This window comes from Callorhinus ursinus, unplaced genomic scaffold (assembly GCF_003265705.2).
Source record: "Callorhinus ursinus isolate GAN/ISIS: 27379988/994484 unplaced genomic scaffold, GSC_fseal_2.0 scaffold2, whole genome shotgun sequence".
NCBI classification, from domain to species: domain Eukaryota; kingdom Metazoa; phylum Chordata; class Mammalia; order Carnivora; family Otariidae; genus Callorhinus; species Callorhinus ursinus.
The window spans coordinates 32,377,727-32,400,606 of NW_027397064.1; the positions used below are offsets into that span (position 1 = coordinate 32,377,727).

The 22,880-nt window shown below is 36.4% G+C and overlaps 1 protein-coding gene and 1 pseudogene across 1 annotated transcript in view; both read left to right on the forward strand.

Annotated features, from left to right (window-relative positions):
• The first annotated feature begins 331 nt into the window (after positions 1-331).
• TRAK2 (trafficking kinesin protein 2) overlaps positions 332-22,880 on the forward strand; it is a 40,921-nt gene continuing 18,372 nt past the window's right edge. Inside the window, exons 1-6 of the mRNA XM_025893407.2 lie at positions 332-607; positions 10,394-10,588; positions 17,223-17,299; positions 18,998-19,114; positions 20,343-20,552; positions 21,183-21,261. Of these exons, the coding sequence (XP_025749192.1) occupies positions 517-607; positions 10,394-10,588; positions 17,223-17,299; positions 18,998-19,114; positions 20,343-20,552; positions 21,183-21,261 (769 nt within the window). The 5' untranslated portion in view covers positions 332-516. The remainder of the gene's footprint in view (positions 608-10,393; positions 10,589-17,222; positions 17,300-18,997; positions 19,115-20,342; positions 20,553-21,182; positions 21,262-22,880) is intronic.
• Positions 8,303-10,239, forward strand: LOC112840215 (hsc70-interacting protein pseudogene; annotated as a pseudogene).

A 22,880-nucleotide genomic window follows, 5' to 3' on the forward strand; every position in this document is an offset into this window, starting at 1 on the left:
CCACAATAATGAATATATTCATCATCCCCAAAACTTTTCTCCTGCCCCTTTGTAATCCCTTCCCCAGCCCCAGGAAGCCACTGATCGGCTTTCTGTTACTGTAGGTAGGTGTACATTTTTAGAATTTTATGTAGATGGAATCATATATATTTTCTTCTTGTCTGACTTCCTTCATCCAACATCATTATTTTGAGATTTATCCATGTTGTATGTATCACTAGGAAAACATTCTTAATGACAGAGATTCCAGGTAATTGGACTGCAGTTATTAAAGAGTATGCTGAATTCTAAAGTCACTTGATGTGTTCTTTGTTTTAGGTCATGATCTCCAGGGTATGATAATCACATGAGAGCACTCATTGCTGCAGATGTCATTTGACTCATCAGAAAAAAGCTGTTTAAAAGAAAATATCTGTACAACCAGATCCATTTTGTTATTGAATGGCTTAATGGATTTCCTTAACTCTGATTCATACCAAAGCTGTCCTTGTCAACCAAAGCAAGAAAGGATCCTGCATGAGTCAATCACAGAATGCCATTTTTACATCACCAATAGGTGAAGAAAACCTCATGAATATCAATCACAGAGACTCAGAGAGTATCACTGGTAAGTCCAGTTTAATAAATATTGAAGAGCTGTTCCTGGCATGTAAAATCTGCCATGTTGAAACCCTGGCCTCACTTTCCAGCCTGATCTCCTGAGAGACCGACTGAATTAATCATTCCTCCTCCTGGTCTCCTACTGAATTATCAAAATCTGCGTTATGTGTTATATGTTGTCTATGTCGGATTCTTCTGTAACGTGTGAGCCCTGGTCAGCGGGACCTGCATCATACTTACCTTCCCTTCTTGTCTTTCTATTCGTATCTTCCACAAGGACAGAGTTGCTTTTTTATATACCCTGCAAAAACCTGACAACAGTCTGTGACACTTCAGAAGCTCTCAGGACGTACAGGTATTCATATGCAGCTATAGTCCCATAAGCCCTTATCTGTAAGACCAAATCAAAAAAACTGAACACCCAAAGTTATTTCTAAACTTTGGTTCTAAAATTCACTGGTGCACAAAACCTGACCTTTGTAGCTATTTCTAGACTTATTTCACTTAGTGTGAATATTTGTTTGCTGACAGTGTATTGATGTATTTAAATATGGGGTGCTGCTACAAAACCAGTTGGAGTTGTTATATATCATGCAGTACACACATAGCATTACTTTTCTAAAACTCCAAAAAATTCTGAAATCCATCCAAACCCAAAGTTTTTTCCATTTTTTATTCAGCTTTATTGTAATCTCTTCATTAAGATACAATAAAATGTGCCCATTTTAAGTGCACAGTTTGGTTTTGACAAATATATAATACACTCATGTAACTACTAGTACAGTCAAGTTGTAGAACATTTTTATTGTGCCGCCAAAAGTTCCCTTGTACCCAGAGCCCCCCTCTCTCAACCACTGGCCCCTGGCAACCATTGATCTGCTCTCTGTCACCATAGATAAAATTTGCTTGTTCTAGAATTTCATATAAATTAATCTGTGTCTTTCATGTCTGGCTTTTTTGTACAGCAAAATATTTTTGAGATTTATTCACATTGTGGTATGTATCAGTAGTTCAGTCATTTTTATTGCTGAAGTGCCAGCTACTCTGCTGTTGCAGCAGAAAAACAGCCGTAGACAATATATAAAAGAACAAATGTGATTGTGGTCCAATAAAACTTGATTTATAAAATCAGACAGAGGCAGCAGGCTAGAGCCTGCTCTGCTGACCTCTGTTCTACCGTGCCAACACTTGGTAATGTCAGTGTTTTTGACTGAAGCCATTCTTGTAGGTATGTCCTGGTATCTCTTTGTGGGTTTATTTTTCCCTGATGACTAATGATGTTGAGCATCTATTCATGTGCTTATTTGGCCATTTCTAGATCTTATTTTGAGTTGTCTATTCAAATAATTTGCTCATTGTAAAGTTTTTCTTACCATTGAATTGTAAATGTCTTTATTATATATTCTAGATGTAAATCCTTTGTTAGATAAATGGGTTCTCCCATATCTGCTTGCCTTTTCATCTTTGTTATTGTTGTTTTTAAGTAATCTCCACATCCAGTGTAGGGCTCCAACTCATAACCCTGAGATCAAGAGTCCTATGCTCTACCAACTGAGCCAGCCAGGGGCTCCTGCCCTATCATCTTCTTAATAATGCCTCTTGAAGAGCAAAAGTTTTAAATTTTGGTGGAGTCTAGTTTTCAATTTTTGCTTTCATAATAGTTTAATGTTTTTTTGTGTTGTTTCTAAAAAATCTTCATATACTTCAAGATCACAAAGATATTCTCCTTTGTTCTCTTTTATTTTTTTATTAAGATTTTTTATTTATTTCTTGAAAGAGAGAGAGGGCACAGAAGGAGAAGGAGAAGCAGACCCCCTGCTGAGGAGGGAGCCCAGCAGATGGCGGGGCTTGATCCCAGGACCCTGAGATTTTATTTATTTATTTGAGAGAGAGAGTAAGTGAGAGAGAGCATGAGCAGGGGGAGGGCAGAGGGAATGGAGAGAGAAATCTAAGCAGGCTCCCTGCTCAGCAGGGAGCCCCACACAGGGCTCAATCCCAGGACCCTGAGATCATGACCTGCCTGAGCTGAAGGCAGACGCTCAACCAACTGAGCCACCCAGGCACCCTCCTTTGTTTTCTTTTAAAAGTTTTATAGTTTCTGTTTTAACATTTAGGTGAGTGGTCCATTTTATACTTAATTTTGTATATGGAATGAGGTTAGGGTCCAAATTTTTTTTCTCAATTGAATGTTTAGTTGTTTCTGCACCACTTATTGAAAAGTCTTTCACCCTATCTTGGTAATTACTATCTTGGTAATTTCATTGAAAAATCACTTGCATATGCATGTGTGGTTCTATTTCTGGATGTTTCACTGTGTTCCTTTAATTCTTAAGTCTGTCTTTACATAAATACCACATTGTCTTGATTTCTGTAACTGTATAAACTCTCTTTGCTCTTTTTTTTTTTTCCAAAAATTATTTTGGCCATTCGAGATCTTTCACATCTTTACATAAATTTTAGAATCAGCTTGTCAATTTCCAATTGAATGGTAAATTACATAGACTCCAGAGAATTGACATCTTAAGACAATTTAGTCTTCCAGTCCATGAACATGATATATTTCTCCATTTATTTAGGTCTTATTTAATTTCTTTTAACAGTATTTTGTAGTTTTTATTTTACAGGTCTTACACATTTTATTTAATTTAATCTTAAAAATTATATTTATTTCTGCTACTGTAAATGGCATTTTTTATTTCATTTCATTCTCCAGGTGTTTACTGCTGGTGTATAAAAATGAAATTGATTATATATTGACCTTGTATTCTGCAACTTTACTTAGTTTTATTTTTTTATTTAAAAAAAAATTTTTTTTAGAGAGAGAGAGAGAACACGCCAGTGGAAGAGGTGTAGGGGAGGGGCAGAGGGAGAGAGAGAGAGAATCTTAAGAAGTCTCCATGTTTAGCACAGAGCCCAGTGTGGGGCTCGATCTCATGACCCTGAGATCATGACCTGAGCCGAAATCAAGAGTCAGATGCTTAACTGGCTGAGCCACCTGGGTAGCCCAGCTTAGTTTTATTAACTTTCTTATAGATTCCTTAGAATTCCCTACGTAAACCATAATGTTGTGTACAAATGGAGACAGTTTTGCATGTTCGTTTTCATTCTGGATGTGTTTTATTTCTTTTCCTTGCCTTGAATAGTACAGGATCTCAGTATATTTTTTTAAATTTTTTATTGTTATGTTAATCACCATACATTACATCCTTGCCATATTTCCAGTATTAGAGAAAAGTTACAGTCTCACCATTAATTTTCTTTAGAATGGCCTTTTTCAAATTGGAGAATTGTTTTTCTTCTCCCAGTTGGATAAGAGGTTTTTGTCATGAATGGGTATTGAATTTTGTCAAATGCCTGTTCTCCGTTACTGAGATGGTTTTTCTTTCTTAGTCTGTTAATGTGAATTCTGTTGATTTTTAATTTTTTCTGATTTTGAATTTTTAAGCCAACCTTGTGGGGAAAACCCACACTTGGCCTTGATATATTATCCTTCTGATAGATTGTGGATTTGATTTATTAATGTTTTGTGTGTATGCGTGTGTGCCGCATTCATGAAAACTATTGGTTTGTACTTTTTTTTTTTGCAATGTCTGTTTGATTTTGGTATTGCAGTAATGCTGGCCTCATAAAATGAGTTGTAAAATATTCCTGCCTCTATTTTTGAAAAGAGTTGGTGTAGAATTAGTATGATAGCATTTTTCATCCTTTTACTTTTAACTTACCTGAATATTTAAAGAACATCTCCTATAGAGAGCTTATGGTTAGATCGTTGTTTTTTTTTTTAATTCAGTTTGACGATCTCTACTTTATAATTGGGGTGTTTAGACGATTTGCATTTAATATAATTATCAGTTTGGTTGAGTCAGTAGACTCTGTACTATCATTTGTTTTCTCTTTGTTCTACTTAGTGGTTCTTTGTTTTTCCCCCATTCCTTCACTCTTTTGAACTGCGTTTTGGATTTTTGTTTTGTTTTGTTTTGTTTAGGATTCCATTTTAATTCCACTATTGACTTAGTAGGTATACCTCTCATTTTTCTAGGCGGTTGCTCTGTGTTTGCAATATGCATTTTTAACTTATCGCAGTACATCCTCAAATAACATTATACTATTTCATAAAGTGACATCCTTACAACAGTATTCTTCAGTTTCCCTCATCATCCTATGTATTATTGTTGCTGTGTCTTTTACATCTACATGTTATATACATAATTAATTGATATTTTTACTTTAAACAGTCAATTATAAATTGTTTTATATAGTTACAGATTTGCCAGTTTTGTCAGTTTTTACTTCTTTTTGTAGATTGAACTTTGCATTTTGTATCTTTTTTCCAGAAGTTTAACATTTCTTGTAATATAGGTCAGCTGGCAATGAATAGTTGCACTTTTAGGCTTGTCTGAAGGAAGTCTTTGTTACACCTTTTATGAAAGGTGTTTTCACTGGTACAGAGTTTTGAGTTGACTATGCACTTCAGTGGCATCTCTTGTCATCTACTTTGCCTTGCTTTTGATGAGATTATTCTTGTCTTTGTTCCCTCAAATGTAATGTGTCCTTTTTTCTCTCTCTCTGCTTTTAAGATTTTCTCTCTGGATTTTCATTGTGTTATTCTGCTTAGAGTTGAGCTTCTTTGAACTACAGATTTATAGTTTTAATTAAATTTGCAAGATTTCAGCCATTATTTCTTCAGATATTCTTTCTGCTCTGCCTCTCTCCTCTTCTGTGACTCCAATTGCATGTATGTTAGATGGTTTGATACTATGACAGAAATCACTAATGATCTGTTCATTTTTTCCCCAGTTATTTTTTTTTCCTTTATGCTTCATTTTAGATAGTTTCCATTACTATGCCTTCAAGTCTATTACTGTTTTTTTCTTTGGAGAATGTCTAATCTGTTAATGTTATCCAGTGAGTTTTTCAATTTAGATATTATACTTTAGTTCTACTTGGGTTTTATAAAGATTGATATAGCTTCTGTTTCTCTTTTCATCAAGTTTATATTTTCCTTTTAAATCTTTGAGCATATTAATAATAGCTGCTTTTAAATTGTTGTTTACAAATTTTATCACCTTTGTCATTACCAGGCCTGTTTCTGTTGGCTCATTTTCCAACTGGTAATGGATTACAATTTACTTATTCTTTGCATATCTAATAATCTTTTATCAAATGCTGAGTATTTTGAATGTTACATTGTTAGATGTTTAGATTTTGTTGTCTTCCTTGGAAGACTGTTAAAATGTGTTCTGTTGGGTCCTTAAGTTACTTTCTAATAAGGTCCATCCTTTTGAGGCTTGTTTTTAATTTTTGTTTGGTGGGCCTCTAGATCACACTTTAGATCATACTGTACTATGCTTTATTCTAGCATTAATTTAATCCTACTAAGAGTAGGCATGGCCTTCCTAAGATCTTTACTAATTATCCCAACTGTTCATAAGGTTTTTCTCCAATGGCTAGATGAGATTCAGACCTCTTTTAGCCTGTGTAGGAGAGTGACATAATGTGGATATGAAGATATGGAGGAAAATTTGAGTGTAAGAGGGCAGACCAATTTTGAGGTTCTTCAAGAGAAACAAAAGGAGTCCTTGAATCTAAATGGACACAAAGTGGCTAAAAAAAAGTGGGCGTATGGAGGGGACATTTGGAAGATAAAATGTTAGCAAGAGGGTTGTTAAGACTGGATAATCAGGAGAGTAGTAAATAGTACATTATCAGAAATACAGGAGGGGCTCCTGTGTGGCTCAGTCGTTAAGCGTCTGCCTTAGATTGTGATCCCTGCTGGGCAGGAGGCCTGCTTCTCCCTCTCCCACTCCCCCTGCTTTTGTTCCCTCTCCTGCTGTCTCTCTCTGTCAAATAAATAAGTAAAATCATTAAAAAAAAAAAAAAGAAATACAGAAGCAAATAGAGGGAACAACTCAAGGATATTTAATCTACTAAGCCTTGATTGTATATGCATTTTTATTTTTTTATTTTTTTTTAAGATTTTATTTATTTATTTGACAGAGAGAGAGAGCACAAGTAGGCAGAGTGGCAGGCAGAGGGAGAGGGAGAAGCAGGCTCTCCGCCGAGCAGAGAGCCCGATGTCGGGGCTCAATCCAAGGACCTCAGGGTCATGACCTGAACCAAAGGCAGCCGCTTAACCGACTGAGCCACCCAGGCGCCGCATGTATTTGTACGCATTTTTAAAAGTACCTTTTGGAAGTAGGGAATGGTAACCTTGAATTTTCACAGAATTTCATTAATGCGTATTAAAAGACAATTTCTAATTTAGATGGTTAGCGATTTTGTTAAATACGTTGTGGGGTGAAGAGGAGGTGACAGAGAAGGAAATTGCAGTAAAGATTTTAAAATGTCATTTACACTAAAGATTTGCTAAGCAATTAAAAGAGCTGTCCTCTAAAATAAAATAAAAGACAGTTTCTAGGGAATAAAAGCTCTTTTAATGAATGTTAAATTTTGTTCTTCGTTTCCTGAATTGCCCACAAGCCTGTTTATAGCTTGGCATGTGTTTATAGTCAACTTCTTTTCTTTCAAGTATTAAACTGACAATCTGTATGTGATATATTTATGGCAGGACAAATTTGGATGATCGCATGGAATTTGTAGTAATAAAATTTGGTTGTATTTTTAGGGCTTTTAAAAAGACCTGCTAAGGGTTGAGAGCTTCTTTAAATAAATTTTTAATGTACCTTATCTCTGTGATTATGTAACTCATCTTTGTGATTATGAAGTCACTGTTTGTCCTAGGTAAAGAGGGGTATGTGATATTGTCAGTTTACTCGTATTTGATTTATTAAAGTGTCATTGTTAAGATCAAGTAGTAGAAATTTACTCTTTTAAAATATGCTTTCTTAAAATGAACTTTGTTGTTCTTTGCCAGGGTTAGAATATGTTTCTTTATACCACCCACAAAAGAAATACCAGATCTCTTTATAAAATGTGAGGGTTGATATGACATCTTGTATTTTCTCTATTTTAAGCATGTTAAAAGGGATAAATTTACTTTTTCTGTAAACTGCTAAATTTGGGAAGTGTTAAACGAGGGGCAGTATTTGGAACAGGAAGCCAAGAGCAAACACATAAAGGCAGAGAAGCCAAGTGTGTTCAGAGATGAATGCAGAAGGTAGCTAGAGGTGTGTGGGTGAGAGTATGATGTGAAAGGTATTCAGGACTTCAAATGTACCACATCTTTCAAAATAAAAATGATAAAGTACTTATTCCAGTACTAGTGCTGGAACACGGTGCTGAAATGTTAACATTACTAGTTAACATTTAACCACTAAATGTTAATTTTTTGAAATCTAGCTATGGTAAAAATATACTGAAATGTAATTTTTCTAAATTTTGAAGAATCCTCCCACAGCGTACCAATTTTGTTATTAAAGAACATGTCATTTTATTCTTTTTGAACTAGTTATTTTCTGCTCATTGTTTTGTGTTGCCTTTTCCCCCCAAGCATATATGTTGTTTGAGATCAACTCTCTTTTAAGCAACACTGCAGAGACTGATAAGGAGGAAATAAGAAATTTGTTCAAATTCATTTTAGTTTTTAAAAACATAGTTATATTCACCAAGCAATATATTTTTAAATAGGATGTAATTAAAATTTGTGGTATTATTTCTACATAGAAGTTTTCATATTAAAGAAACCTAGAGAAAGACCAACTATAGTACCAACATATATTAATAAAAATCACTGGAGCCTCTTCTACACGATCACGCTGAGCTAGTACACGGGCCTGGAATCGGGCTGCAACCTCAGCCGCGCCTGCTGCCTGCCACCGCCTCTGGACCATGGAGCCCTGCAAAGTGAGCGAGCTTCGGGCCTTCGTGAAAATGTGTAAGCAGGATCTGAGCATTCTGCGCACCGAGGAAATGCGCTTCCTGCGGGAGTGGGTGGAGAGCATGGGGGTAAAATACCACCTGCCACTCATAAAACTAAATCAGAAGACAATATCAAGGAAGAAAAAAACAGATAGTAAGAAGGCGGAGGAAAACATAAAGACAGAGGAACCATCAAGTGAGGAAAGTGATCTAGAAATTGACAATGAAGGTGTGATTGAACCAGATACTGATGCCCCTCAAGAAATGGGAGATGAAAATGTAGAGATAACCGAGGAAATGATGGATCACGCAAATGATAAAAAAGTGGCTGCCACTGATGCCCTAAATGATGGCAAACTACAGAAAGCCATTGACTTGTTCACAGATGCCATCAAACTGAATCCTCGCTTGGCCATTCTCTATGCCAAGAGAGCCAGTGTCTTCATCAAATTACAGAAGCCAAATGCTGCCATTTGAGACTGTGACAGAGCTATTGAAATAAATCCTGATTCAGCTCAGCCTTATAAGTGGCGAGGGAAAGCACACAGACTTCTGGGCCATTGGGAAGAAGCAGCACATGATCTTGCCCTTGCATGTAAACTGGATTACGATGAAGATGCTAGTGCAATGCTGAAAGAAGGTCAACCGAGGGCCCAGAAAATTGCTGAACACTGGAGAAAGTATGAGCAAAAACATGAAGAGCGAGAGATCAAAGAAAGAATAGAAAGGGTTAAGAAGGCTCGGGAAGAACATGAGAGAGCCCAGAGGGAGGAAGAAGCCGGATGACAATCAGGAGCTCAGTATGGCTCTTTCCCAGGTGGCTTTCCTGGGGGAATGCCTGGTAATTTTCCTGGAGGAATGCCTGGAATGGCAGGGGGGATGCCTCGAATGGTAGGAATGCCTGGGCTCAATGAAATTCTTAGTGATCCAGAGGTTTTCACAGCCATGCAGGACCCAGAAGTTATGGTGGCCTTCCAGGATGTGGCCCAGAACCCAGTGAATATGTCAAAATATCAGAGCAATCCAAAGGTTATGAATCTCATCAGTAAATTGTCAGCCAAATTTGGAGGTCAAGCATAATGCCCTTCTGACAAATAAAGCTCTTGCTGAAGGAAAAGCAACGATCACCTAATGGATGTCGCAATAATACAAACCAGTGTACCTCTGACCTTCTCATGAAGAAAGCTGGGGTACTGTGAAGAGAATCCCTACCCCTCTGCCTCACATGCAACTGAAACATTCTATAGTGGTTTGCCATTAGGGTATTCATTCAGATAATGTTTTCCTACTAGGAATTACAAACTTTAAACACTTTTTAAACCTTAAAAATATTTAAAAACATATTAAAAGGGTGTGTTAGTCCCTACATTTTTCTTTACTAATCATTTCAGTTTTTTTCCTTTGGATTAATTGGGCAAGGAAGATACTTCAGGGTGGAAGATTTATTGCTCAGTTTGAGTGAAAGGTTTATTAGTGGGAGGCAGATATAACATTTAAATAGATGAAGTTTGAGTTGGTGATGTGGTTTCTGAGGCATTTTGACTTGTCTTTTTAAATGCTTTATTTTTTAAACACAATTTATTTGGATAAAACCATTGGGACCACCAGTATTGCAGTATGACCTGGGTAGGGACCGGAAGTGTTTGGCAGGGCAGCAGCAACCTTACTCCTTTTGTATAGTGTGCACCCTTGTGCAGATGCATTTAAATCTTACACTGTGGTGAAGGGATAATTTTTATAATGCTGCAGTAGAATTGGATTACTTAGCTGTGTTCTTGTCTGATACAGAAAATAAATGTTTGCATTATTTCCACATAGGGGAAAAAATAAAATAAAAATAAAAATCACTGGAGAAATTATCCTGGCTAGTGTTTCTTTGGTTATCCTACTTTGCAAACTAATTTTACTGATGTTTGCTCTGTAGCCTAGTAAATTGGAATATATTGGCTTCATTTACATGGAATCTCCTTTTTAGATGTCTGCTCCAATGAGGATCTCCCTGAAGTTGAGCTGGTGAGTCTGCTGGAAGAACAGCTACCCCAGTATAAGCTAAGAGTAGACTCTCTCTTTCTATATGAAAATCAGGACTGGACTCAGTCCCCACACCAGCAGCAGCATGCGTCTGATGCCCTCTCTCCAGTCCTTGCTGAAGAGACTTTCCATTATATGAGTGAGTATTTTTTTACCCTTTTAGAGTTTGTCCATTGAAATAAAGATCGTAAGTATCTTGGTGTTGACTTTTAAAACATTTGGCATCCCTGGGCATTGTTAATTGTGTACCTACTTTAACTCAAACTGATTTCACAAGAAAGAGATGATTCTGTGTTATGTCTGAATGCAGTGAGTTTGTCATTCTTATGACTCTGAGTGTCTGGGGTTACAAGCAATACTCAGATGTTTCCATTTCTCCTTTCTTTTATTTGATACTTTCCTCAGACTGAGTAGAGAAATGAACTTAAAAAAAGTAGTTGAAATTTTAATTTAAAATTTTAATATCCCTTTATATCTCAAAACATTTATTATCCCAGTAGTTTGATATCCTGAGCCATCAGCTGTCTTACTTTATATTTTCTGTTAAACACTCACAGGAACGAGGTCAGTCATTAAGAAGCATGGTTTTTGGATACATAAGTAGTTTTAATAATTAAACTATGGAGACCTTTTCGCTTTTGACCTTATTCCAAACATCTGCTTCAGGCTGAGCTGACTTTTTTTTATTCATTCACTATAAAAATGTGTGCATAGTAGCTATTAGGATATATAATAAAGGTCTATAAGTTCAACATTGATATGTTTGTAAAATTCTTCTCATTTGAGTTAGATATGACATTGCATCAGTTCCTAGACATTTTCCCAGTGAGTGCTTCAGTGTCTTTAGTGATTGTTGTGAAATACTAATTTTCATAGTAATCGTTAACTTTTAATGGTAGCTTTCCTAGAACCAGGTTACTTACTGCTCAGGAAAAAGAAACTGTAAACATTGTTTAAACTTGAATTAAAATATCAAGGGACTTAAATAAAACTATTTCTTCCTCAATAATTCTTGTAAGTAGCTGAATATTAAATTAAAGCTCTTAAGGTTTTCTTAACTTTCAAGTTTGAGAAGTTTTTTGCTTGAGTTTTCTGAGAAGTGCTTGTTTTTTATTTCCATTTCTCTTTGTTCCATGCATTTTTAGATTTGTGAGAAGAAACTTCACATTGAAATTTCATCAGGATAAGTTTAGTTTCTGTCATTATTTTGATAAAGTAGCCCAGAAAGTGCCCCTTTTTCTTTGTCATATATGCCACTAGAGGATGGAACTGTAGCTAGAACTCTGTCTTAGATCATAATTTCCTGGAGTTACTTTTAGGAAGAATTTAAATAAAAATAAACTTCTTTGGAAAATAAATAATAATCAAATTCTAAAATACTTGGTTTTCAGGACCCCATACAAAGTAAATCAGAATGTTCAAGAGAGCAATTTAAAACTTAAGATTAATAGGATGTTACAGATCCAAACTTCTAGGGTCCAGAAAACTGTTCCAGTCCTTTAGTCTAAGGGTACTGTTTTCATTTCAATAATTTGAAAATTGAACTATATATGATATACCTAAGATCATGAAGCAAATAAGCTACGATTATAATTGGTCCACTAATACTTTATCTCTGTATTATACCTCAATTTCATTGTTATTTTAAAGATATCAATTCTTTGGGTTAACAGTTCACTCAAATATAAATAAACTTCATTTTGAATTTGCATCTTATGAGTGTAAAAGATAAGTGATTTACTTTATTTAGCAAATTGATCAATGTTTTAAAAAGCCAAGATACAAAACATTCTCTGAGCCTTTCCAACAGTTTTGTGTCCCTTTGAGATGTCAAGATCTGTGGTTGTGAATAATTATTATGTACCCTCATAGGCCATCCTAGGGTTTAGCTCCCTGGTACTACTTCAGCCTCTTCTTATCCCGACTTCCCTCACATACCAGTAGATACTCCTGCTCCTTAAAATGAATTTTAACAACCAATAAAAAGAGGTGGCACAGGAAGAGGCACTTTCTCTCTTTTGTACCACAAAGAAGTTGGAAGAGTTGTGAGAAGAAAAATAAATTTAGAAGGAAGCATGGGCAGAGTTTTGGGTTGGGAGCCTACCTCAAATCGATGTTCTCAGAGGGCCCCACCAAACCAGAAAGAGATTGTTTACTTTTAAAATAGAACACTTGAGAGCACTGGGTGTGTCCAAAAAAATAATTCCATCCTAGTCCCTGCCATATATAAAATTTAAGATACTCAAAGAATATTTTGCATGCAGAACAAGTCATTTCAGTATTTCCTTAATTTTACTAAGAGAAAGACCCAGAGTGAGCTGTAGGTGGGCAGTGCAGTCATAGCACATCATAACAGAAACTACCATTTGTTTGTGGTTAGGCTAAAAATAGAAAGAAACCTCATCTGCCTTTCAGGGTATTTTTTATTTGGGCATAAGGGATCACCTTGCATAAGAATGCATAAGAAAAAAGGGTTGGGGGGAAGTGATTAGTCTTATAAGTTTTAGTTAGGAGTTCAACATCACTTGGGAACTTGTTAGAAATGCAAATTCTTGGGCCCCTACCCCAGATCTACAGAATCAGAAATTCTGGAAGTGGAGCATAGCAGTCTGTGTTTTAACAAGTCCTCCTGAGTGTACTGATGCACACTAAGATCTGAGAACCACCAGTACAAAGCATTGTCAACCAAAGCTATATGGCCATTTCATAGTGAGGTTCATTGGAGAATTTAAGGAATTAGGGAGGGTGTACAATTTTGTAGAGAAATACAGTTGTAGAAATAATTACTTCTGCTCAGACTTTTCCTCAAGGTCTGCCTTCCAAAATTATTAATCTATACTGGCAGGAAAAGAAATATAACTGATAATGTTCAGGAAGCAGTAACCATAAGTCAGATCATGGAGGTTAGCATACTTATAGTTCCTCTCGACCAATTCCACAAAATAATTAAGTCATATGCCCCAAGACACCTATTGAGTATTATTATCTGTGGGAGAATTGAGAAAATTGTCTCACTCAAATCATTATATGTAGGGCTTAATTCTCCCCTGGAACCCTGTTGAGAAAGGCTGTCCTAGATGGTACATATCATCAGACACCTTCTTTTTGTTCTCAATGCTTTTGAAGGCAGTTTTTTGTATTGCAGAAACATTCTCCATATTCTAGCAGCAAGAGCAGCGGTCACTTCTTTGGGATTAAAACCATAAGACCTGTCTGTAGTTACCAGGAGCTCTTGCGGCTTTGACTATGCCACATGGGTGGTTTGTCTTTCATTTTTGTTTTTTGTTGCTTTGTTTTTGATTTTATGCTGCAAGAGGGTTGGAGAGATTAGAAGTCTTTTTAAATTTCAGTAATTGTGGTAAAAACTCTAGATCTCACTGGTATGAGGGATTCTTAATCTCAGGAAACAAACTGAGGGCTGCTGGAGTGCTGGGGGGTGGGAGGCACAGGGCGCCTGGGTGATAGACATTGGGGAGGGTATGTGCTATGGTGAGCGCCGTGAATTGTGTAGAACTGTTGAATCACAGACCTGTACCTCTGAGACAAATAATACATCATATGTTAAAAAAAAAGAAGATAGTAGGAAGGGAAAAATGAAGGGGGGAATCAGAGGGGGAGACGAACCATGAGAGACTATGGACTCTGAGAAACAAACTGAGGGTTCTAGAGGGGAGGGGGGTGGGGGGATGGGTTAGCCTGGTGATGGGTATTAAAGAGGGTACGTATTGAATGGAGCACTGGGTGTTATACGCAAACAATGAATCATGGAATACTACATCAAAAACTAATGATGTAATGTATGGTGATTAACATAACATAATAAAATAAAATTTAAAAAAAATGAGAGAACTGTCAAGCACCATCTCATATAAATTACAGAGATATCAAAATGGATTAACATTGGCCCTTCCCATCCTCAAAAAATGTGAGGTTGAGTCGATGTGAGGTCGATGTGAAATTATGTGAAATTATGCAGAATTAGAACTTAAAGTAAGAATTGGTAAAGTACTTAAGTATACCCCCCCATATTTTTTCAGGAACATAAGATTCTCCAAATCTTGCACCAAAAATGTTGAACATTAATTAATAACCTTTGAAAACCAACTTGCAAAATTGTTCTGTAAAAATGTTTTAGCATTTGAAAATTCATTTTTGCTCTCTGAACGAGAGCTGCTGTTTTTTGATTGCAAAGATAACATTTATTCTTCCTGGGAAATTAGTAAAAGATTAAAAAGAAAACAAGAGATCAGCCTAATCCCTACCCAGAGATAACCACTATAACATTTTAATGTGTATCCTTCCAGCCTCTCTTCTGTATCCATATGTATAAGATGCGCTCACAATTTTAAAACAAAATTGGGATCTGTGTTTTTATAACCTGCATTCACAGATGGATACTGGTTATTTCATCAGATAAAGGCCTTCTGATCCTGGTGGCACTGTGACAGGAATAGCAGCATGGTGCAAAGAGCTCGTTACTGAGAATGCACGAACCCAAGTTTTTTTTATGACCTTGTGAGATGGAAGTTGTTATCACCTCATTATTATCCTATTATTAGTTTCTCCTCACTAAAACATGTTTTATTCTAAACATCTCTTTTCTGTCTTACTGTGTCCTTTATTTTCTCTTCCCCTTTTTCATGTGTGACTTGTAGCTCAGCTCTTTATTATAGCCTTAACTTACTGGTTTTACTTCGAAATAAATTTACCACTTCACCTTCAACTCTGGTCAATCATGTAATATAAACTGTATTATATATTGTTTCAGTTACTTTTATAAAAACTGTTTTTAACTGAGTCTCTAGGATTCCTGGTTCTTGCTTCAAGTGTTGCTTCTGAATTGGCAGTTTTCATTGCTAGCTCCATGTCCGAACACCTGGGCATCTTTTACTTACTGTGTGCGCCCTGGGGCTTCTTCAAATCAATTAAACTAGACTCTAGAGATGAGACCCACCACCCTAGGTTGCATTTAGGTTTGTAACCATTGGCTGGTTTTCTGTAATTAATTTAGAACATAGATATGATTTGATTTTTTTGTCTCATTATTGAGGCCAGAAATAGTGGAGACCTCACACTGGAAGTAAATTGTGAAGATTCCTTTGGCCCAAAAGCCTGTTTCTCTTATCCCTGTGGTTAAATTATGGAGCCACTTTTTCTACTTATAAATATAGATCCTTTTGGGGTAAAATTGTTCCTATCCAGATCTTTTTAGTTTTCTATCTCCTATTACTATTAATCCAGCACTTTGTTTACTTTTAGCTAGGAATAAGATGTCATTAATAATTAAGTTCTAGGTAATTCCCAGATTCCTTTTAAACAGTTTTACCAGAAAGGAAAATAAAAAGCTCAAATAAAAGTAAAACATGTCCCGGGGTGCCTGGGTGGCTCAGTCAGTTAAGCATCTGCCTTTGGCTTGGGTCATGATCTCAGGGTCCTGGGATCAAGCCCCGCATCGGGCTCCCTGCTCAGCTGGGAGCATGCTTCTCCCTCTCCCACTCCCCCTGCTTGTGCTCTCTCTCGCTCGCTCTCTAATCAATAAATAAAATCTTAAAAAATAAATAAATAAACATGTCCCATGGTGTCTTTTGGGCAACCTCAAGGAGAAGATGGGACTAAGGACCTACAAGTGACTTAAATCATAGTATCTGCTGCCAACACAGTGCATTATTTACAGAGAATTTTAAATCAGTGCTATTTCATACATACCAGCTGTGCTTAAAGAGTAATTATACACACTTGTATGACACTTAGCAATAGATTAATACCGCTCATTAAATGATCCTATTTCATCCTCCTAATGACCCTGTGAGATGAGCGTTATCACCTCCATATTGTAAGTAAGGAAGGTGAATTTCAGAAGTGTTAAGTTCACTCAGATAGCGTGAATTCAGCTTTTCTGCTTCTAAAGCCTCTTATTTTTCCACACTTCAAAGCAAACTAATTATAAAATCAGTCTCAGTGAAACACAGATCTGTTTCATGTAATGCACTCCAGAGTCAAAAGATCCCTCTTTTACGATGCATCATTAGCTTAAAAGGGTATTGCTTATTGTGACTGTGGAATCACTGGGGTCATACTTGTCATTCCCTCTGGAGCTATATTATTCAATGCATTGACAGTTCCTGAATTTAATGCAGAAATCCTGGACTTAAATTATGCAAATAATAGTATAATATACAGTTTATCTTATAGCAGAGGCCTAGATATGGTAGAGATTTTCATAAAGAGTTTTTAATTATGCTTCGTAACAGAACTACCGAAAGTTCTACAAGTCCTATTCCTTGTTTATTGATATTAGCTCACATGATAGGTGATCACAGATATTCAAGATAATCACAACAGAATTCTAATTAAATATATTTGTAATAGCATAACCCCTCACTAACTTGCCCCTCAGGAACTTTAATTGAGATTAGGGCTTAAAACAATAGGTGATTTAATCCATTCTTCAGGCCTGCAGTCTCTAGTGTGAGTGGACTAAAGTTCTGATCTTACTGAGGGACGTGGGGATAGTCAGGAAGTGGCTGCCTTATGGTCATTTGATAACTTTTTTAATTCATTGTATGATGTACATTTTGTTTGTAATAATTGGTCCATTTCTCAAGTGTCTAATACATAAACATTTCTTTTCTTTTTTCACATATATTTTTATTCTCCTGAATGGCATTTCATAAAAGCCTGAGTTTGTTGTTGTTATCTTTCAACTCTTAATGAATATTTAAAACTTTCTTTTATTTCTACATACTATAAACAGTTGTTTTTAACTGTCTTAGTTCTAGGCACAGACAGGGTGGAGCAGATGACCAAAACTTACAATGATATCGACATGGTTACACACCTCCTGGCAGAGGTAAGAATATATATCTTTTCTTTCTCCAGGACTAAAACTTGACAGTCATTTAAAATCTATCAAGTTTGCAGATCAAATGAAAAACAGTGATGTCTTTGTTCTGGGTTATTTTGTATAAGGTAGTTATAAGTTGCCTGGCATACCAACTGGCATTCCAAAGTAGAATGGCTCCTGAAGTTTATAGTTAGGAAGTTGCAGAGGGTTTAATTTTTGTTGTTGTTGTTATAATGGTGCAACCTTCCCTGTCCTAGAAAAGCTATGTTAAAAAAAGAAAAGTGTTTTGTTTTGTTTAATAAATCCTTGCTGCTACCCTGGAGCAGAGCTACCCATTCAAGAAGCAGCTCCATTGCAAATCAATACCAGCAGTTTGCAGCATCTTCCCTTCTTTACTTTTGGTTTGGACTATTATTTCAGCTGAGTTTGTCCATGACATTTTTTTTTAAGATTTTATTTATTTATTTGACAGAGACACAGCGAGAGAGGGAACACAAGCAGGGAGAGTGGGAGAGGGAGAAGCAGGCTTCCCGCCGAGCAGGGAGCCTGATGCGGGGCTCGATCCCAGGACCCTGGGATCATGACCTGAGCCGAAGGCAGACAGAGGCTTAACAACTGAGCCACCCAGGTGCCCCGTCCATGACATTTTTAATATGTGCAGTGTATTTCTTCCAGTTGGCATTCTTAGAGGTGTCTCCTTATATGTCAACTTCAGTTGATCTTATAGAAACTGTCTTTCTCTTTGAAGTACCCTTCTCCCCTCTCCCCGCAGCTCCCTAGAATGATGTTGTGTATGCCACTTAGCCTATTGAAAATGAGGAGAGTGGGCCTTGAAAATTTGGAGATAATTCATCTACCTGTTTTCATATGTTATAGAACAAAAGGATAGAAGCTTAATTTTATTTACAGTGATTAATGTAAGTGGAATCCATGCTTGTGTATAAGGCAGCTAGGTGTATATTGACAGTTTTCATCCTACAGAATACAATCCTCACCACCACCACATAGGTGCGATTCCTACACGCTTGCTAAGTATCACCATCTACGTAGGAGTAACTCTTGCTTTGCTTGGCTTTTCTATAGGCCTCCCTGCATCATTACCACTGACTTCTTTAGACTCCTTTATGCTTTAGCAAAACCTGTAGCCTCAAAACTTCTAGTCTTCTATCTCCTCTTTTATCTCACATTATCATTTTTGTAGCAATTGACAGTAGGGCTCTTGATTATACTTTCCGTTAAGGCTCTGGCTCTGAATACATAGAAACTTTGCCCTAATTGGAACTGTTTTCAACATACATACTATATCATTACCATGCATAACAGGCAAATGCGTTCAACAAATATTTCTTGGGCTTTCACTGTGTGCCAGGCCCTATCTTCATTTTTTAAAGACCCTATTGATTTTTTAATGCCCCCAAATCATAAGTTTTAAGTTTGGGTTGTTTGATTCCAACTAATAGGGTGATCAATAAATCTCACTTGAAAAGAAATACCCCCTTTATAACTATGGTGGCCATCCATTTGACCAACATATATTAAACACCACCCGTGTGTCAGGCCCTGTGTTTATTTGTGATATCTGAACATTAAAATGAATCTTGATGCTTTCTAGGACATTGCTTTTGAGTTTAGGGAAACTGGAGAATTTCTAAACTACCATTTAATTTTGTTTGTACTCAAAAGATGTGTTTGGTATTTTAACAGAGAGATCGTGATCTGGAGCTAGCTGCTCGAATTGGACAGGCTCTCTTAAAACGGAACCATGTCTTGTCTGAGCAGAATGAAGCCCTGGAGGAGCAACTGGGACAAGCCTTTGATCAAGTAAGTCTTTGATCAAGTATTTGTAGCATGAAATAATTACTGGGCAATGAAGAAATTTATTTTTCTGGGTGCCCCTGAAGTGGTAACAATAGGTAGGTAAATAACACCAGCACATGTTGACTTTGTTGGCAGCCATTGAACTAACCAGTAGAGAAATGAAAGGTTACTGTAGAGAGGAGTGCTCATGGGACTCTACCTTAGTTGGTGGAAAAGCCTATGTTCAGGACCTACCAAACATGAGGCACCCTGCTTAGATTCTAACACTTTTTCTTCATCCCTTTATGTAGACTTTCAGTGTGATCTTTTTTTTTTTTTTTTAAAGATTTTATTTATTTGAGAGAGAGAGAATGAGAGATAGAGAGCATGAGAGGGAAGAGGGTCAGAGGGAGAAGCAGACTCCCCGCTGAGCAGGGAGCCTGATGTGGGACTCGATCCCGGGACTCCAGGATCATGACCTGAGCCGAAGGCAGTCGCTTAACCAACTGAGCCACCCAGGCGCCCGACTTTCAGTGTGATCTTATCTTAAATTTATTTTGAAAAAATAACCCTAAATTATAGATACCCAAATGAGGTATCTTTATTCAAAAACCCAAACAGAAGGAAAAGGTAAAGAAATTTATTTCATGCAATAAATATTTTTTAGTGAGAACTGATTTATTATTAACTTGAATGGTTGCATTTAAAACTTTGTGTAATTTGTTATTATCTGGTTTCATTTATATTTTATAAATGCATTATGTTTAATAACATTTGAACCTTTGCATTGGAAATACTTATTTTCTAAAACTAAAGTTAGGAAGTCATGCAGAGTTATACTTAACTTAGAAGCTTAAAAGTATAAGCCTTTATTTAGTATGAGACTTTGAAGGAGGGGGTCTATTCTGACACTTTGAAGGTTCTTCAGTTTTGTTTTGTTTTTCAGTGTGAATGTATCATTATCTTATATTAAATTTTCTTCCTGCATTCCTATTATATAGACTATAAGAATTGGCTTTTCACCTAGTACAGAAAAAGCTATATTGGTTGAGTTAACACTCTAACATTATATCTTAGGAAGTATCTGAAGTTTGTTATTCTCTTTTTAAAACTTTAGTCAGTAAAATCTAGCAACTGATATTATGATTTTATTTTATGGTAAGAAACAATTGCTCCATGAATTAAAAGCAGTATTACATGGAAATAATGCAAAATAAAGGCCATCTTATAAATTGAGCCCTTTGATGTGCAGGTTAATCAACTGCAGCATGAGCTGTCCAAGAAAGATGAATTACTTCGAATTGTCTCTATTGCTTCTGAAGAGAGTGAAACTGACTCCAGTTGTTCTACACCTCTCCGGTTCAATGAGTCCTTTAGCTTATCTCAAGGTTTGCTGCAGTTGGACATGCTGCAAGAAAAACTCAAGGAACTGGAAGAGGAGAATATGGCTCTTCGATCCAAAGTACATTCCCACTTTCCCACGAATTCCCACTTTCCTTTACCTTAAAGGCCATAGATTTAGGTCCATGTAGCATTGAGGTAAAATATGGCATAACTAAGGATTTGCTATTGACATTCCAATTAGGGGGTGACAGCCAAGGCATGTGTATTTGCCTTTCCTTGTCGCTTAGATCCCATTCATTGACAAGTAGATAATAGCAAGCTGATAGATGACATAGAGAAAGCCACAGCATGGAATATATATCTTAGGGAGTTTACACAAATAACTAAATAATTACAACTGTGATAAGAACTATGTTGGAAAATTACAGGGTTTCCTGAACTTGTATAATAGGGGGTGGGGGGCGGGGGATCAAAGTCCTACTTAAATAAGTGACACTGTACCTGAGGCTAGGGATTAGCGAGGCACCAGGGTGATGAGTAGGCTTGTGCAAAGAGCCTGAGAGGAATGAAGGGGAGATGTTTGTTATATACTTTCCCATATCTTTATTTTGGATAAAGCTTTTTGGATTTTATTTTTCCTTTTCAACTGGTGAACTTTTACCTTCAAATGAGAATTAAAGGTTTTTTAAGTTAATACTGTAAAGTCATTGGAAGGTATTATCACAGACTAATTTTTTTTCTCTCGAAGGCTTGTCACATAAAGACAGAAACTATTACCTATGAAGAGAAGGAACAACAGCTTGTCAATGACTGTGTTAAAGAACTTCGTATGTATTAACACATTTTATTTTATACTTCTTGGGCAATTCTTTGGTGGTATATCACCAACTCAGAAATTAAATCAATGGTTTCAGTAGAGGCATCTCAAGAAACAATTTTATTTTATTTTTTTTAAGATTTTATTTATTTATTTGACAGAGAAACAGAGAGACAGGAAACACAAGCAAGGGGAAGAAGGCAGGCAGAGGGAGAAGCAGACTCCCCACGGAGCCGGGAGCCCAACATGGGGCTTGATCCCAGGACTCTGGGATCATGACCCGAGCCGAAGGCAGACGCCCAACAACTGAGCCACCCAGGCGCCCCACAAGAAACAATTTTAAATAGTTACTGAAAATCTTGGAATATCACATTGAGCCCACAACTCTAAACTAAACATCATATGTACTTTTAAGAAATATCTTTATTTCAAATTGCCATCATCATTAAAGAAAGACCTAGACTTGTATTAGTTATAGCATGTTAGAGTGAAAGGAACTGAAGCTTTCATTTTGTCAATAAGGAAATAGTCCTATAGACAATATAGAGAATATGATTTGCCAAAGTTAGAAAACTGATAAGTAGCAGAGCCAGGGCTTAAATGATGGCATAAAACTTTACATCCAATGAGTATTAAGTGCCAACTATGTGTCTATAACAGGACATATTTTGGTTTGATATTATTAATTAAAAATAGTTTTTAAAAATAAATCAGCTAGAAAAAGGCTTCACTAGAGAAAGATACCTAATTTCTCTATAAATATATAACCTTTTATGTTGAAAGAGAAGATATGAAACATCATGCCAGTTCATCTGGGCTGTGGGCGTCAGAATGTGATAGCTTAGAATAACAATGTTAGAGAGCCAGAAAGAATGTCAATTGAATCTTCTCCATCAGAACTCCATCACGCACCTCTTATGCCTTAAAAAACAAAAGGAAATGACTTGCCCAAGAGCTTAGATCCCAGTCTCCTGCCTCCTTATTGCCATCCTTTGAAATATAGACCTTCTGTCAATTTTAAAATAGTTTTATATAACACTGAGAAATAGTTTTGCCACTTGTGTTTGATGTCAGAGTTTTTATATGCAAGGTTTCCTTTCTCCGTGGAATTCTAAAGGTTCTATTTTATGTGCATGTAAGAATGCTAGGTAGGCTCTAGGGATTGCTTCTGAGGCCTTGCTCAGTTTGCTAGGTATCCTGGCAAGTCTCTCTTGTACAGAAGCATCTCATAGCTTTAACAGATTGTGACTGTTTCATTTGGAAATGTTCCTTTAGATTTGTTAAGTTTAATTTTCATTGCTTGTGGGAAATTATTGATGGTCCCTGAAGAGTTCTCAAAGACATAAATGAAATGATGACTTGGTACTTGGAAACATACATAATTCACCTATCTCTTTCCAGCCTTCTTGTCCTTCATAAAGAAAAAGATTGAGGCAAAACTTTTAGCTTCCTTGCCTTTATGAGTCACCTCTTTTAGCTTCATTGCCTCCTATTCAATTCTCAGCATTAGCTTATTTCAGAAGAACCTTTATTTTCTTCTACTCAATTATCTGGGTTTATTTTTTAAATTTATATTACAAATCTATTTGTGATATAGTCCAGTGCTTGTTACAAAATAGGATTTAGCCT